General features: G+C 43.2%; 1 protein-coding gene across 1 annotated transcript in view; it reads right to left on the minus strand.

Moving 5' to 3' along the window:
- Nucleotides 1-16,668: 16,668 nt before the first annotated feature.
- Nucleotides 16,669-19,378, minus strand: part of LOC141141384 (b(0,+)-type amino acid transporter 1-like) — a 44,834-nt gene continuing 42,124 nt past the window's right edge. Inside the window, exon 6 of the mRNA XM_073629043.1 lies at nucleotides 16,669-16,989. Within this exon, the coding sequence (XP_073485144.1) occupies nucleotides 16,759-16,989 (231 nt within the window). The 3' untranslated portion in view covers nucleotides 16,669-16,758. The remainder of the gene's footprint in view (nucleotides 16,990-19,378) is intronic.

A 19,378-nucleotide genomic window follows, 5' to 3' on the forward strand; every position in this document is an offset into this window, starting at 1 on the left:
TAAAACAAAAAATTTGGGAACAGGCAAGATTTTTAATGCAGAAGACATACTGGGGTTAATTTACTAAAAACGGAGAGTACAAAATCCGGTGCCACTCTGCACAGAAACCAATCAGCTTCCAGGTTTTTTTTTCTTTTGTCAAAGCTTAATTGAACAAGCCTAACTGAAGAAGCTGATTGGCTACCATGCAGGGGCAGATCCGGGGGGGGGGGGGGCAATGGGGCACTTGCCCCCTCTGAGAATGTGGGTGAGTGAGTGGGCGGGCAGGTGTCGCTGCGGGTGAGAGAGCTGGTGGGCGGCTCTGCGGCTGAGAGCACGGGTGGCTCCTGTGGGGAGAGACAGCGGGCGGCACTGTTGGTGAGCAGCTGTGCGGCTCAGTGACAGTATGAGAGCGGCTGCTGGCCAATCAGGGAGCCAGCGGGCAGAGGAGCAGAGAGATAACATCATCTCTCACCGCCCAGCGCCCACCCTACATCCCTGCAGTTCTGCTCTCACTGTGCAGTGTGCAGGCAGCCGCAGCAGCAGAGAGATTACATCATCTCTCTGCTGCTTGACTGGTAATGTGCTGCCTGACTCTGGGACACAGCAAGAGACAATTATAGCAGGCAAGTAACAATCCGCAATGTGTGGCATGGGACGTGGCAAGTGACAATCTGCAACATGTGGCATCGGACGTGACAAGTGACAATCTGCAATGTGTGGCATCGGACGTGGAAAGTGACAATCTACAACGTGTGGCATGGGACGTAGCAAGTGACAATTTACAACGTGTGGCATGGGACGTGGCAAGTGACAATCTGCAATGTGTGGCATGGGACGTGGCAAGTGACAATCTGCAATGTGTGGCATGGGACGTGGCAAGTGACAATCTGCAATGTGTGGCATGGGAGGTGGCAGGTGACAATCTGCAATGTGTGGCATGGGAGGTGGCAAGTGACAATCTGCAATGTGTGGCATGGGAGGTGGCAAGTGACAATCTGCAATGTGTGGCATGGGAGGTGGCAAGTGACAATCTGCAACGTGTGGCATGGGACGTGGCAAGTGACAATCTGCAATGTGTGGCATGGGAGGTGGCAAGTGACAATCTGCAATGTGTGGCATGGGAGATGGCAAGTGACAATCTACAACGTGTGGCATGGGACGTGGCAAGTGACAATCTGCAACATGTGGCATGGGACGTGGCAAGTGACAATCTGCATCTGGTGACAGTCGACGTGGCAAGTGACAATCTGCAAAGTCTGACATGGGACGTGGCAAGTGACAATCTGCAACTAGTGACAGGCGACGTGGCAAGTGACAATCCGCAACGTGTGGCAGGTGACAGTGGCAAGTGACACGCTCAGGGCTCCCACTGATTCTGCATTATGGGGATTTGAACTATTTCATTTTTTATAACAATGTAATAATAGTAATAATGCGCTTCAATCATCCTGACACCATAACACCGTGATTGATTGAAGCGCTAACACCAGCCATTTCCCCGTTAAATTTACCCCAAAAAAAGTATTTTCTGGCATTGCCCCCCCCCCCCCCCCGAGACTAGGCTCTGGATCCGCCCCTGCTACCATGTACAGCTGCACCAGATTTAGCATTCTCCAATTTTAGTAAATGAACCCCATTATGTCTCTTCTTCATTAAGGTTTCTAACCTGCCTGTCCACACTACACGTACACAGCTCAATTTCAGCAGTGCTGAGATGAATAAATTCCCACGCATGCGCTGGAGTGACGTCATCTTGTCCCGGCCAATGAAAACGTTCGGAGATCAGTACCCAGATGTAGACCAGCAGAAGATGTAAAGTAGCCTCCAGGGAGCTCTGGTACATAGCAGCACTGGAGTGAAGGGGAGTATAGTTCTGCTTTAAGGTTCCATAGACACTGAATGACAGTTCCTTGATATGGCCAGACTGGGAGATGATCTAATGTGTGGCCATGGCTCATCTGGGAGAATTGTGATCAGATAGGATATAGAATATTTTCTATTTTATAATGTTTTTTGTATTCTCTCTCCTAGGCTTAGACACAAAAGGCTACCCAAGGTGACATTTTCTTCTTAAGGATCAGTGCCAGGACAGGGTCCTTCAGCACCCAGGGTAAAAAGGCCAAAGTGTGCTATTAACCCCCCAGAAATGTGAACTACTTCAGCAGCATAGGTTGCAGGTGTTTCCATTTTTGCACCCCCCCCGTCCTACCGAAATGCCCAAGGTAGCTGCTTCTTCTGCCCTGCTGGGCATGTACCAGTCGGCTAAAATACCGGAAGGTGCCTTTATTTCTCGCCTAGTGTTTTTTGGCCAGCTATGTTGTCCTGTCCAGAAGAAGTGTGAAAAGCCTACCGATTTTAGCAGCAGCACATTATATAAATATCACTCCTATCTCAGTATATATAGGAGGACTCAGACTTGCTATTTGTTCTGGATAGCAGTTCACTGGTAGTTACTTCATTATAAAAAAAAAAAATGTGCTGCCTGTTTTTGATGTGGTTGCTTTTGATTTTCCTCTTGAGATTTATTTTCCTAAATATACCATACAGACCAGACATAAGCTGTCCATTCGGATATCTGCAATCTCTAACTGATGTTTATGACACTTGTTTCATCATCTTGCCATTCATTTCCTTTGCTTGTGTTAGTAAGTGGAAATGAGTTTATGGACTCAGGATTGTTGTGGTATGTCGCCATCTTGTGTTCAGTCATTGTACTTACCTTTTTTTTTTTGTGGCAGAGATGATGTTACAGATTTTTGTAAATGTCATTAAATAATTTCATTGATTTTATGGGAGTAAGGGTAATGAATAGTCTAAACTCTCTGGGAATTGGAAGAGTCAATAGGATATTTGATTGCTATTATTATTACTTTTTCAACTAATTCAGAACCTTAAGTACATGTAGTGACATAGAACAGGATTTTTGTCTAATTATTTCGTTTTGAACACGAGAGACTATCCTGCTCATTATAAAGTGGTGCTTGTACGCAGGCATTCCCTTACTTAGGTGAGCAATACTGTATATTCTCTAACTCTTTATGCAAAGTGGGTCTTACGCAATTAGGTTGACCATACACACATGCAATCCCTATATCAGGGGTAGGCAACCTGGAGCCCTCCAGCTGTTGCAGAACTACAAGTCCCATTATGCCTCTGGGAGTAATTGTAACTGCCAGCCTTGCAATGCCTCATGGGAAATGTAGTTCCACAACAGCTGGAGAGCCCCAGGTTGCCTACCCCTGCCCTATATATACAGAATATCACCCTGGCTGCATGTATTTCAGCACTTTCTGTGCTGCGTTGGACTGCATTCTCTGTATATAAATCTGGTTACATACAAGTAATGAAGTAAACATTAAAGCTGAACTCTAGGCAGATATAAAAAGACACAAATTAATGCAGCTCTGTAATCAATACATCATGAGATGTGTTTTTTTTAATATAGTAAGTAGTGCAAGTACCTGAATTTTACCTATTAATAACATTTTGCATTCTCTATACAGCAGAGCTGGAGTGTGAGAGGGAGAAGAAACACAAGGGGTCAGTCAGTTAATGTACTAACAAGAAGCACGCTGATAGGAGGAGAGAGCAAGTGCTAGAGAGAGGCGCTCATCACTGTGCTGCTTCTCCTTTCACTGTCTATTCACAGGCTGGGGGCAGGTCCAGGACAACCTGGGTTCAGAGGTAGTGGGTTAAAGCAGCGTTCCACCCAAAAATAGAACTTCCTCTTTAAGTGCAGGTGACCCCCTGACATGCCACATTTGGCATGTCATTTTTTTTGGGGGGGGGGGGGAGCGGATACCCTCTTTTTAGAGGCATCCAGCTCCCACTTCCTCCTAGGGCTCCGCGGCACCAGAAGAAAGATCCCCTCTCCCCCCCCCCCTCCCTGCAATCTTCTGGGACGCATCACGGACGGGCACCCACAGTAAGAATGCCGGTGCCATGGAGAAGTTTTTTTATAGCTGCTGACTTTTAATTTTTTTTCCGGCAGAACTCCACTTTAACCACTTGCTTACTGGGCACCTAAACCCCCCTCCTGCCCAGACCAATTTTCAGCTTTTAGCGCTGTCACTCTTTGAATGACAATTGCGCGGTCATACAACACTGTACTCGAATGAAATTTGTATCTTTTTTCCCCACAAATAGAGCTTTCTTTTGGTGGTATTTGATCACCTCTGGGTTTTTTATTTTTTGTTAAAAAAATTTAAAAAAACAATTTTTTTTTTTCTAAAAATACAAAACCGTTTTATATTTTGTTAATAAATTTTGCAAACAGGTAATTTTTCTCCTTCATTGATGTACGCTGATGAGGTTACACTGATGGGCACCAATAGGCTGCCCTGATGGGCACTGATATGCTTCACTGATTGGCACCGATAGGCTGCATTGATGGGCACTGATAAGGTACACTGATGGGCACTGATAAGGCCACACTGATGGGCACTAATAGGTGGCACTGGTGGGCACTGATAGGTGCATTGGTGAGCACTGAGAGGTTGCACTGATGGGTGGCACTGATGGGCAGCACTGATGGGCATTGATAGGTCGCACTGAAGGGCACTAATAGGTGGCACTGATATCTGGCACTGATGGGTGGTAGTGATGGGCACTGATGGGTGGCACTGATCGGCACTGGTAGGTGACACTGCTAGGTGGCACTGATGAGGCACTGATTGGCACCACTGGTGGGCATTGCTAGGTGGCACTCGGCATTGATAGGTGGCACTGATTGCTGGCACTTATGTACTGGTGGGCACTGATTCGTGGCACTGGCAGGCGGTACTGGTGGGCACATATGAGGAGGCTTCGCCTCTTCCTTTTCGGGACCTATGTCCCTTCAACAGAAGCTGGTGATCAGCTTTTTTTTTCTTTTTTTTTTTTTTTATGTTGTTAGGATGCATTGTGTTGGTGAGTATTTTTTTCCCATGGGTCTTTGAGCACTGTTCAATACAATTGGCTTGGCTCTGCACCACTGGATCACACGATTGATGATGGATTTACATTGTGGGGATTTTTTTTGTTCTTTTTTTAATAAAAGGACTTCTCAAAAACTGTGCATGTGTTACTTACTTTTCACTTTTTTTCTGTAAATGAGCAGGGGTACTATGCCCCCTTGCTGATTCACAATTGGGGTGGGAGGTGCAGTATCTGGGTGCACCCTTATTTTTAAAGGGGGCTTACAAATTCTGATAAGCCCCCTGTCCGTAAACCCCCACAACCATCAGGCCAGGGTTGTGGGAAGGAGGCCCTTGTCCTCATCAATATATTGAGGGCATGTGGCCTGGTTTCCTACGTGGGGAGTGCAAGTTTGTTCTCCCCTTTTCTGGCCTGCTATGCCATAACCTCGGATAATTGTCTGGTATGGGATTTAGAGAAACCCCACTTGTTTTTTTTTTTGTGTGGGGTCTCTCTTTAAATTTACACTAGACTTGAAGGGCCTGGTATGAATCATGGGAGGACCTCCATGCCATTCTTTCCATGCCAGGCCTAAATTTAAATTTAAAATTCTATACCACTCTATTATCTAGGACAGTCTTTTTCAGCCAGCATGCCCAGGCACAATTCAGCTAACGTTCTCAACTCTCTCAGTGCCACCATCCCCGAAAGCAGTAAATGAAGGGAAATTTCAAATAACAGGACTTGTGGCAACAACCGTAATTTAACTTAGCAAATATAGTCTGTATAAAAACATTTGCATAAAATATACATTCTGTATTATTCTAGCTAAGATTAAAAGCACTCTTATTTACTTGTTCCTCCATTCCCCCAGCAAATGGCGCTTTCCCATGCTCCAGCAGTGGACTATCCCTAGATGTCATCATGTCCAATACAGGCCTGTGAACCCTGCATCAGTCTTGATGACATCAGGACCTTAGACCGCTGAAGCATGGGGGGGAAGATGCTCTAGGGCAGGGTTTCTCAACTAGGGTTCCTCCAGAAGCTGCTAGGGGTCCCTTGAGTTATGAACAATTCTTGCCTCTCAGATAAGTTTTCACTGACACCATTGATCTTTTTAGCTATCTTTAAGGTGGTAATTCTTCCCAATGATCACAAGTGTAGGGAGCATTCTACCCACTAACCATCACACTAATGTATCATGAGTTTAGATATCGTAATTTTTAGCAAGGGTTCCCTGAGACCAGAAGGTTATTTCAAGGGTTCCTCTGTGTTGAAAAGGTTGAGAAAGGCTGGGGACCTGTCTAACAGCATCAAGTAAATCTTTTTTTTCTATGCCCCCTAGACCTACATGAGAAGTTAACCCTTGCAGTGCCATTGCAGCCCAACTGCATGGAAAAAAGTTTTCCAGAATTGGGCTTCAAAGGCGCTTGTGCACTTATCCTATGAATGTGAGCTACTGTATGTGCCCAAATCAAATGCACAATCATGGAAAGTATCTAAGATTGTATGTTATCCAGGGTGAAAAGTATATGGAGGTTGCGATTGCTGACTGTTGAAAAATGCTTGTTGTCTGGCTGTCATGCGCATTCAGTGGCAATACTTTCCTAGGAACTGACCTGGAACAAGTATTCAGAGGGGGGAATTCTGACTTTTTAATCTGTAGGTTTGTTTTGGAAAGTACTTAAGCCTTTGGAGCAGGACAACAGCCTGGCAACCATCATTGTTACAAGTAGGTCTGCCCAATATTTTCCTCTTGCAAATAGTAGCAAACAGTGAAGCAACTGAAATTTTACATGCTTCCTTTCTTATGTGAATAAGAAATTTATCTAAGCCATAAACATGTACTTCTAGTTTTGGATGGAGTGGGAGACGATTCAAATTCCTGTCTGGTGATGTGTTGTCCCTGGGTCAACACATAGTGGCATTCAACAGGCCTCAGGACGACGTCAGGTGTGACGAAATGCGTAGGGAGGAGCGACGTACTGAAGTCAACGCGTTCACGCAGGTCCCGGAGTGACGGGCTGCTATCGAGAGCCGGCCGGCTAGTTTATACTGCAATCTCTTATTGTTTTAACTGTAAGTGCAATACTTTCTTATTTAAATAAAGTAACCTAGGATTTTACACTATGGAAGCTTTTATGTCTTTTTGGGATCAATGGGCAACACGTGCCCCTGAAAGATTACATTCTGTGAAGACGCTGGGATCACCGTTCCATCTCTCAAAAGGCCTGGGTTGGGTATTAAGCGAGTGTGATCTCCTGAAAATAGGAGATCATTTGGAGTCGGTAAGTGGCAGTGTGTGCAGAGGTGGAGGTCTTTATCTCTTTTAACCACGACTCTTGGGTGTATCGTGTGTTAATTTCACGTTTGAAAATCACCTTAAAACAGTGGACTATTTTAAACATGATCTAATCAATTAATCAATCAATTTTTATTTACGTACGGAGTCACTTTATATATATATAATTTAGCATTATTAAGGTTTATTGCTAGTATTCACTCACATGAGAGCATAGCAGCGCAACTTAATATAGAAAATTTTACATGTAAATTAAAAAAAATAGAATACTTTTCCTGGGATCATGCTTGGAGGCTGAATACGGCTTCGGCTATTACTGAGAATGGTGAAAGCTTAGATAATGTTTGATCAGCATTTCTCAAATCTCCATCACCATATTTCCCAGTTCCTCGATAGCCTTGTGAAGGTCAGTACTCCGTCTAGCCTTATTTCACATATAATTCCCACAGCTGATTGTAGCACTAATGATGTCTTAGGCTAAACGCTCGATGGTTATAATTCTGTTGATAAATTATGTAATTGCATGTAATTGTCATGGGAACTCCAAGGCCACCATATTCCTCCCATCAAGGGGCAGCTGTTTAAATAAGCCACTTACAATGACAAATTACTTGCACAGGCAGCAGGAACGTTCACTTCTTCAAGTCCTATAAAGAGAACCGGTCATGAATGGGTTTATGGAGAAATAAAAAAAATCTAGTTGTAAAGGGAAAATTAAATAGATTTGTGCTATTTGATTTACTTTGTTTGAGTTTAATACTTTTGTTTTAGTATTGGATAGAATAGGGGAAAGTCAGAACTCCAGCCATGTTACAGAACACATAGAGAAAGTGCAGCCAGTGCCCAGGGCGAGGAAAGGAATTTGTCCCCTAATCCAGACTTACTAGTCTCTTCCACCAGAATATATATATATATATATATATATATATATATATATATATATATATATATATATATATATATATATATATATATATATTATCTTACCCTCAAATCCTGTTTCTCTTCTAGCACAAATCTTTGCAACCCCACCCCAAATCCTCCCTTCCAGCACAAATCCTCCCCCAAAACCCCCATTCTTCAAGCACAAATCCCCCCCGCACAAATCCTCTGCCCCCCTTTATAGCCCACATTCTCCCCCTCCAATACCCTAATTTTACCACGAATCCTCCCCTCTTCAACCATCACGCCTCTCAACACAAATCCTCTCCCCACCCAAATCCTCCCCAGCACAAATCCTCTTACCATTTCCCCCACTGACAATCCATCCAGCATAATTCTACCCACAGCACAAATTGGCATTAACTGCCCCCCCCCCACCCCCTCCAGGTCATATGGCCTCCCAGTTCAATGTTACGTCCCTAAAACCTTGAAACAGACCTTGGACCACTGCGGCTCAATACACAGAGATACTCCCCTCTCAGCTCTTCCTCTCGTACATAATACATGTGGGTAGGGTAGGGTTAAGGTGACGGGGTGGTCATCACATCCTCCATGGGTTCTTCTGGGCTATGCTAGGCAACTGTACCTTTACTTCTGTGCCATTTCCATCAATGCCCTGGGACAAGGCTGAGGCAACCGTGAGGGAATATGCGACCTTATGGCGAGCCATTTTAAACATTTTAAGGGCCCTAAATATTTCCTGGTCCCTAATTGTAAAGAGATCCATCACTAATGTTTGTGCCATGATATATTGCATGTTATAATCGACTATTATAGTCGAATAAACTGGGACACAGGGAAGCATTGTTCACTGCCTGAGAACCCTATAGTATAGCCAGTGTTTGAAATCTCACATGGCGGAATATGTGGGCAGACCTTAGAAGAGGGCACAATGTCAGTGGCAGCGGGGCACAGTGTTATATACAGTCTTTGTCCTGGACCTGGCTGTGACTGAGCCAGTGAGACAGATGACTGTGTACTATGTGATGCCTGACATGGGAATTTGGGGAATTGTCTCACACTGGTTTCTGAATTACTTGATTTTCTGTATATTTGGGAGGAATAACTGACTTTCCAGTATGTTGCTGGAAACCAATAAGAAGATATTATTTCTTCAAGACAAGAACACAGCTAGGTTGTCTCCCAAATGAATGTCGGTTCATTTTTGTTTTAGAGAATGTACTGGGACCCAGAAGTTCCTTAGTCATGAACATTCCCAGAACACATGAAGAATGGCACCCTCATTCTCTTTGCATCTCCTGCAGGTCCTAAACGTTGATGGGTATGTTTTATGATGGGTGGATGTGCCCTATGATACTTTGTTCATATTTTTTATCCAGATTTCTGGAATATGCTATAGATAATCCCCAAACATCATTAATGGAAAATCCTAACATTACAAAACACTTAGTAAACATTTTACAGAAGTGGGCTGAAGCTTTGTAAATTATCACAGAAAGCATTAACAGCTAGGCAAAAACACTTGAAAATAATTATTTGAATATACATATAAATTTCTACATTAAAAAGAGGAGGGTTGTGGGGCTTTGAATGAGGCACCCATGTATAGATTTGCGCCTCCATCCCTATTCATTGAGACAAAGGGAGGAGATTGGGACCTTAAATGAGGCAGGTATCGTCAGACTAAAAAAATAACAGTTTTTATTAATATTGACAGTAATAACGTAACATATTTACATGGATAGCATATCAATCCTTGCTTGGTATATAAAAAATATAACAGAAGTCAATAATTCCATAATAGAGGTAAAATGACAAACAACTGACCATGTGTGAGCCATTATGAAACCTAACATGAAATATGATGGACTTTGTAGATATAACCAGATCCCATAGTGGAGTAAAATGTATGTATGTAAAGTTGAAACCCTGTAGGGGATCGAAACTGCATCCTGTATAGCTCGACGTGTTTTGTGGATAAGTTCCACTCATCAGGAGTGGATGCTAAGCTGATCTGAAAAAAATATGTAGGTGACATTATAATCTAGATAAAAACCAAAAAATTGGAAAAAGAGAGAAGATTGAGAGGAAGTAAATTTTCCAACAGCAAAAGCTCACATATAAAAAAACGGGTTCAACCTATGCAGAATTATGAAGCAGAAGGGCTGCCAAGGATGTCTGACCCAGGAGCTGAGGTTACAGAAGTCCATGGGAACATCGGGTGCACACAGGGCCACCCCCAGCAAGTGAAGATCGCCAAAGGTGATGGATCCGAATATCGGCTTCCAAGAAAATTGTCTATGAAAAAATATTACTCAGTAAGAACGAGACTAGGGCTACCATACAGGGGTGAAGTGTAGCCCCTGCTCCTGGAGACCATAGAGATACCATAGACTGTGGTAAGGGTAAAGAAGTGTCACCTGTAGTAAGTACAGAAAGAACTGGTGCAGTATAAATGACTAACAGAGTTGCCAGAGTCCACAAGCAACATGCAGTGAAAGGGAAATCTCAATGTGAGTGGCACGTGAAAAAAGAAAAGGGGGGTACAGTGTTACAAGATGGTTACCTTGTGGCGTTAGATAGTGCCCTGGTCTCAATGGTAAAAAGAGTAAAGCCATAAGTGCAGCTATATAGCCTGTTCCGTGCCTAGTAGGGGTGTGGTAGTGAGCAATCGACTTTCCCCGGTCCTCTCCCAGCGTCACACTGGCGGATTAATTAGCGGAAGGCATCCGGCGCCAAAACACCCTCCACACACAATCACGCCCAGATGGAAAATCATGCCAGCCCAGCGGCGCCGAATAACAACGTAAATATGTTACGTTATTACTGTTTATATTGATAAAAAAACTGTTATTCTTTTAGTCTGATACCTGCCTCAAATATAAATTTCTACATGAGTTATCGTTCCTCTCTATATTTAGCTGGGTTGAATGAAAAAAAGCGACAGATCTCCACATCTGCATAAGCGACGTGAATGCAGGAATCTCCCCTGATATGTAGGGATATCCCCTACCCTACAGTCAGAATACCCAAATCAGCGCTTCAGCCAATGGCTGCAAGGGCTGATCGAATGCTGGTTTTCCAGCATGACCATTCAATAGAAGCCGACCAATAGACTGATCTGTTGAACAGTCAGTGCACATGGACCTAAAGTTGGTTGGTGCCTTCTGAACTAGATGACTTTCTGTATGTGTGTACCCAGATTTAGTTTCAATGGAATTTATTTTATTTGTTTGATTTTATTCTCTACCTTTACACCCTGCAAATGCTTAATACTGGATGTAAATAGACTGCATCCACCTCCCTTGCAGTAGCACCTTTCAGAGCATAATAAAGGTTGGCATGGGGTTTGGGTTTGCTGCTGACACGGGCTTGAGGCAAATCCTGTGGATCAGAGATTTGCGCTTCTTGCAAATTTATGTGAAGATTCACCCAGAAAAAAATGTTCTCCAGGAATGATATTTATTGCATACTTCCATTGATACTGTTTGGCACACTATAATTATGCATTTATCATACCTGATAGCAGCTGGGGAAGCCCACAATAACTGTAGTAGGTGGTGCTACTACAGTGATAGCTGGGTCCTGCTGAGGTGGAGAAGTGGAGAAGTGAAGTGGAGCATTTACTTGTTACTTACCATCTGTTCCTGGAGATCCTTTTTGTTTGCAGCATGCACCACTGAAATAAAAAAAACAAGAACAATGTGCACCAAAAGCACATTATACCACTCACCCTCACTATCTCCATATAAAAGTTAGGCAAACACAGTGTATACCACTCACCCTCACTATCTCCATATAAAAGTTAGGCAAACACAGTGAGGCCTATTACCTCTAATTGAGAATTCCCTGCTGCTGGTCAATTTTACACTGCTGTATCCTCTGCAGTAGCTTTATTCTTGCAATAAGACCTCATTCTGTTCTACTTGTCCCTAGTAAATTTGGGCCTAGCCTTGCTCAGTAAAATGGTTTTGTTGCTGGACATTTTTACATTACTGTGTCATCTACAGTCTTTATTTTTCATAGTAAATTACTGTACCTCTTTCTTTTTGTCTCTAGTACATTTTGGCCTATTATTCCTGATTAATAGTATCCTACTTCTGGTTAAATTTACACTGTTCTTAGAATTGTGTGGGATAGATAGAGTAGCAAATTACTGGAGGGGAAACATTATGACCCAAGCTGTTTCAAGGAATGAAACTAAGTGGATATTTGACCTCAATACTTTAAGTCCTGCAGGTTTGAATATAGAAATTGATTTGAATTGTTTTATTTTGGATTTTTTATTTAATTATTGATGGTTAATTGTAAGTCTGGGTTATTTCTATCAACTCCAGAGATAATATACATTTTAATCTGGAAAGGATGTGTTATTCATGGCTAACCGCTAGAGGTCCTCTTTATTTGGCCATTATGAGAGAAAAAATATCAATGTTATTACATCTTTCTAACACTAGAGGTGAACATAGAAGTCATATATACCTTTTTATAATATCTGTAGTGACCACTAGATGCCCTTGGGGCCCCTTTTCTCCCTAGCAGATAGAGGCTAATGGTAATGAGGTTAAGCTATATCCCAAAATATATATCATTTATATTTTATATATTTTAGAGGTTAAAATAAGACTATCCAATATGAGATTTGTTTATATAAAACACTGTCTGTCGGTTGGTTTTATATAATTAATGAGGATGGCTTGGTATTTGATCAGATTGGCCCGTGCTGGTTGTAATTATGTATAAAAGTGTTAGCATATCTGAGCACATGGCCCCTGATGTGAGACGTAACCTGACGAAACGGCATTGGGTGGAGTTTCTCGAGATACGTCATTTCTGGTAGTTGGAGCGCAGGTGGAATGCAAACTGGCGTTCCCATTATCTTACATGCTGATTTTTGTCTACTTTGATGTAAGTACAATATTATTGGTTTTAAATAAATCTTTTTTTATAATACTACACTATGAGAGCCCTCTTTTCTCTCCCCCCCGAACGGTAAGTTCAATGTTTATAAAGGGATATTGGAGCATTTAAGTACGAATCCACCTGGATATCTGGATGGATGTCAGCAGTGACCTGGATTCCAATATATGTTGACCAATCTGTGGGATCTACCTTTTTGCGCATTTGGGTCAACAGAGTCCAGTGAGTGTGTGGTGTATCTCCATGATGGTGGAGAGGATACCTTTATTCAGGGTGGATGCTTTTCACATTGAGATCACTTTGGACTTGTTATGGACTTTTGCAATTTCTTATAATTTATGTTTTTCTAATCTTATTGTCATTTTTTCACAGTGGTGGTGTTAAAAACCTTAATGTCATCTGCTGCATATATACTATGTACGTTGATCTTATCACACTAAGAAGCGTAGTTAATTTTGGTTTATTTAAATTCACACTGCATCATGCTGTATCCTCTGCAGTTTCTGAATTCTTACAATAAATCCTCATCCTGTGCTCTTTGTCCCTTAATATGGACCTAGCCTTGCTCACTAAAATTGCTCACTTTTGTTGAAAAAAAAACAGTCCCCTCTGGATGATCTATGTACATTGCCAGGATTTTAACAAACTTTAAAGCAGATTCTTACCTGTTTCTGTTTGTAGCAAAAATCTGTATGCTCCACTGTGTTCTTGAAGTACTGATTCCTGAATGGGAGTGTATGTGTTCAATATAATTAGCTGATGCAGTTTCAACATTATAATGAGGGACGTTGCAGTGTCTGCATCCCTTTAGAAACAATTAACCCTTAGGGAATATCTCACCAAAAATATCACTCCTATTACAGAGGATACCTAAAATTTGATGTGCTACTTAGTGCACATTTCTGGGGAAGTTCTATACACCAACTATGTACAGAATGCCTCCAGGTTGCCATATTGCATTGAATTTTATCGAAAATGGAAAGGTCATTTTTAATAACAATAAAGTGATTGTTAAAGGGAAATGTGTTTTTTTTTTTCTTAAGAACAAACATGGTATTCCTTTCTGCCCTGTGCAATTGTTTTGCACAGAGCAGATTTGATCCTCTTCTTCTCAGGTCCCCTGCTGGTGCTCCTGGCTCCCCCATTCCCGCTGAGTGCCCCTATAGCATACTGCTTGCTGTGAGGGCACTCATGTGGTCTCGATCCCGAGCCAGTTCTGTGGTGCATTTTCCATAGAATGCATCAATGTAAAAAAACCTTCAGAACCACTTTTATATTCCGGGATCATTTCGTGTCACAAAAAACGCATAATATTAAAAAACCCAGTGGTGGTCAAATACCACCAAAAGAAAGCTCTATTTGTGGGGAAAAAATTACATACATTTTACTTGAGTGCAGCAGTGCATGACCGCGCAAATGTCAGTTAAAATAACGCAGTGCCGAATTGCAAAAAATGGCTTGGTTAAGAAGGGGGGTAAATTTTCCGGGGGAAAAGTGGTTAAATTAGAATATGGCTTGTGTAGCAATTGTATATGCAATTGCACTGTATATGCTATATAATTTTTTTAATTTGCTATATTTTTTTCACAAAAGTGGCACAGCCCAGCCTGTGCGTTTTTTCTTTAGTAAATTTTGTACTAGCCTTGCTGCTGCTGGCCTATTTTACACTGCTGTGTAATCTGTGGTCTCCTTATTCTTGTAGTAAAACACCTGCCTGAATTTTTTTTTCTCCAGTACATGTCATCTCACACACATCACTTCCCCCACAGTAGTGTCCTCTGCCCCACTTCACATTACCACCCACAGTAGTGTCCGCTGCCCCCCTCCCACAGTAGTGTCCTCTCACCCTACAGTAGTATCTGTCCCTCCCCCACTTCATTTCACCCCCCCCCCACAGTAATGTACTCTGCCCCCCAGACAGTAGTATACTCTGCACCCCCCCCCCACAGTAGTGTCCTCCGCCCCCCATACAAACCAGTGTCCTTTGACCCTTCCCATGGTAGTGTCCTCTGCTCCCCCGCCTCCCTCTGCTCCTCCATAGCAGTGTCCTCTGCCCCCCTTCACATTACACCCCCCTCATTGCAGTGGCCTCTGCCGCCCCCCCCCCCCCCCCCCAGAGCATTATCCTCTGTCCCCTTCACAACACCTCCCCACTGTAGTGTCCTCTGCCTCCTCCATAGCAGTGTATTCTGCACCCTTCACATCACCCCCCCCCTTCTCCCCCCACATAAGTGTTCTCTGTTGCCCCCTCCCCAGCAGTGTAATTTGCCCCTTCACACAGCACTGTGTAGGTTGCACTCTTCTACCTGACAGTGTGTACAGCAGAGCATAGAACTGGAGGCAGCACAGTACTGGATGGAGGGTGGAAGTGGGAGCTGGCAGAGTTAACTTCATATTAATAAGCCAGTGATTGGCTGCTAGGACCACCCAGCATCCTAGCAACCAATTACCTGCTGGTTAACTTGAAAAGGTTTACTGAGGCAGCTCCTACTCCCGCCCTCCATCCAGTGCTGTGCTGCCTCCTGCACTGCAGTGAAGAAGAAAGCAGTGGAGACAGCAGAGAGGAAGGATCAGCAAAGCTAGCAATGCTTGCGATCTACCCATCAGCTGTCTGCGGTCGACGGGTAGATCACAATCGGCAGGTTGCTAACCCCCCAAGTAGGGCATGGTGCAGTTGGCAGGTGATCCTGCCTGTCAATGTGTTCCATAGGAGTGAATAGGTTGTTCCATAACTTTCTCCAATGGAAGCTGTTGCTGTGCGACCAAGAGGGATTTCAAACAGGCTGCAAGAAGCAGAAAATCATCTCCTGATCACCTGTTAACCACAGGCCAGCTGCTGCTGACACAGCAATCCACCATGGATCATGAGTCAACAGCAGTGATGAGCTCAGGTGGGTTGTAAGCTATCCCACCCAGAAGCAGTCAAAGCTGAGAGACAGTCATAAGTGTCAGAGGCATGTACGTATACACATTACCTATGATTGGCTGTTGGCTTTGATAGCTCAGGCAGGTTTAAATTCATGTCAGAACAAGCCTGAGCTCATCCCTAATCAACAGCTATGCTCAAGTGAAGGGGCCTTAGTGAATGCCCATTGAAAGACATACAGCTTTACCTAGAATTGAAATCCTTAAGCCTGGGGCACACTATTCATTTTTTACATTCAACTCAGCAGGCTGAATGAAAAAAAACTGAAGAACTCAGGAGGAGCTGTTGTACTAACAATCTGATGTTAGTACAGTAATCTCCACCGCTGAGCTATTGTGTTCTGACAGGGGGATAGTCCATTGGCTGAGAGCGTTGATCGGGTGCCAATCGACATACCTTTTTCAGTCACGCCCCGACAAAAGATGGCCCGGCTGCCGTACAAACGAGCCGAATGTTGGCCGGTTTCTATTGAAACGGCCAATGCTGTCCGATATTTGGACAATGTGTATGGCCCTTCAGTGATGTGTGTCCTGGTAATGAGGACCTCACCCTTCTCCAGGAACAAAAGAACTCCTTGTTATCATGAACTAAGCTTTATTTTACACATGAGTGAGAACAGTAAAAGGAAATGTTCTAATCTTTACATTGCATGCATAGATTTATAAGTCAAGTGGACAGAGAATACATTTTATATGAAACAAATTTCTATTTACAAGGTCTAGTTCACAGTATGGAAGTATTTAATATAAACCTTTAGAAGTCCAGAGGAACGGGAAGTAGTGATATCTGCTCACAGACAAAGGGGCATCAGATGTCTCCAGGCCTCTTCTCAGTCATTTCTCTCAGCTGGAGAAACTTCCAGCAGCTGCTGCAGATAAAGAGTAATGGATCGGAAACATTTGTTGGAACTTTTGTAATGGACCACAGGAATGTAAACAATAACTCCGCTTAGGATAAAGAGCACGACGTAGAGATACTCCAGTTGAGGACTGTCGATGATGGGTGCCAGGACCAGGTATATGGCGGCGATAAATACAATCCCTGGGATAATGATCGGAACCTGAAATAAATATATTGTTATGGGAAAAAATCCAGATTCCTGTCTTTTGCTTTCATTAAACTTGTTGGCTGAAGAACAGAAACAGATGAGGGTTATTTCATTTTTTGTTTATTCTAGTCTATTCTAGTCTTCTTTAACCCCCTTCTCACCCAGCCCCGGCACCTTTTAAGTGGGTCTTTGCGCCTGGCGGCAGGACAGACTTCCTGATCACATGACCACTGTGATTGGCTGTCACGGTGGCCACATGATCACAAGCCCATCTGGCTGGTTCTCAATTATGACTAGTGACCGAGAGCTGTCTATGACAGCTTGGTCACTTTGCTGGGAGCACACTCTCAGCACGGCCCTTCATGGATGCATACATGTGGCATATGGTCGTTAAAGCCCACCCTCTTTGCTGCTGCACATATGCGTTACATGGAGCAAGAAGTTAAAGGACAGTTTTGATTACATTAAAGTTAAATGCATTAGCAACATCCTAAAGTCAACTTTACTAGTGTAGCCAGGTGCTTGGCTAAGAATGGAGAATGAAAAAAACATTGGCTGCTGCTTCTCTCTGTAGCCACTTCCCTGCGATGCTGAACTGGTTAGCGGCTATATCACCCAGAGGAGGGAGCTGCTGATCAGGAAGGGTTCAATAGATTGAGTCAGGCAGCACTGCACTGTGGGAACTGCACTCCAGAGGAGAGAGATTATACTGTAATCAAGAGCTTTCAAACTGCATTTTTCCAGTGAGAGAATGGCAGGAGGGGAAAGCTGCATTTTTCTCAGACTGTACAGGACACAGCTTCCATTTGCCATGAGAAAGACCAGAGAGTGCACATTGCTGTCCAGTGTGCACCATCACTGCTGCATATCGGTGGCCTGAACCGGTTCCGAAGCGTTGAGTTCGGGGGTGCCAACAGCCAGGGTCACCTGTGTGCAGGGCAGAGAGTAGACTAATCCCTGTGTGTGACCGGATGGTGAGCTGCGATATCACTGGGACTGGTGAGTTCCTGCTGTGGGGATTTATTATTTGTTGGTAGAGAGACTGAGGCCTTTAGGACTCACTATACAGCCATCTAGTAGCCTTATTGATGACAGCAGGCTTGACTGGGACTATTCTTATGTGCACCAACATTACAACTGGGCCCCAGCGCTAGCCGACTGAAGAGTTAGGATTAAAGACTGTCCCTTCCAAGATACCTTCACCTTTGGCTTATGCTAAGAGGTACCTCTCAGGGGACATTGCACCATATTCTAGCCATTCTCCCAGAGAGCACTAGTTATAGCATTATTCACATTGCAGTTAATGCTTATATGCACTGTTTTTTGAGGACTTTGCTGGTTCATGAGTTAATTCCCAGTCTAGTGGTACAGATCTCTTTTCTAAGTTACTTTGGCATAGTGATTATACTGTGTCTGAACCTACCTTCTGTGTGCTTCATCATGCTTAAACTATTTGTTCTAACCCGTAACAATACATTGAGTTCATATACCACTAAACAGTCTTGAGTCTATTTACTGATGCTAATTTGCAGCCGAGTTAAAGTTATCAGTACTTATGTTCTTATAAGGGCTTGCAGTAACTTTCATTTAACCAGGTGTGTCAGAGGGGCTGAGGTTGTTGTTGGAGTCGGCGCAGAACAGAGAATCCAGATTACCAAGAAGCTCCTGCAGGAGTAGGTCTACACTTTAACCACTTCAGCCCTGGACCATTTGGCTGGCCAAAGACCAGAGCACGTTTTGCGATTCGACACTGCGTCGATTTAACTGACAATTGCGCGGTCGTGCGACGTGGCTCCCAAACAAAATTGACGTCCATTTTTCCCCACAAATAGAGCTTTCTTTTGGTGGTATTTGATCACTTCTGCGGTTTTCATTGTTTGTGCTATAAACACAAAAAGAGCGACAATTTTGAAAAAAATGCAATATTTTTTACTTTTTGCTATATTAAATATCCCAAAAAATATATTAAAAAAAAATGCTTTCCTCAGTTTAGGCCGATACGTATTCTTCTACATATTTTTGGTAAAAAAAATTGCAATAAGCATCTATTGATTGGTTTGCGCAAAAGTTATAGTGTCTACAAAATAGGGGATAGTTTTATGGCATTTTTATTAATATTTTTTTTTTTACTAGTAACGGCAGCTATCTGCGATTTTTATGGTGACTGCGACATTATGGCGGACAGATCGGACACTTTTGGTGCTATTTTGGGACCATTCACATTTATACAGTGATCAGTGCGATTAAAAATTCACTGATTACTGTGTAAATGTGACACAGTGAAGGGGTTAACCAGTGGGGGCGCTGCAGGGGTTAAGTGTGTCCTAGGGATGTGTTCTAACTGTGGGGGGGATGGGCTACGTGTGTCATGACACTGATCACTGCTCCTGATCACAGGGAA

This window comes from Aquarana catesbeiana, linkage group LG04 (genome assembly GCF_042186555.1).
Source record: "Aquarana catesbeiana isolate 2022-GZ linkage group LG04, ASM4218655v1, whole genome shotgun sequence".
In the NCBI taxonomy this organism is placed as follows: Eukaryota; Metazoa; Chordata; class Amphibia; order Anura; family Ranidae; genus Aquarana; species Aquarana catesbeiana.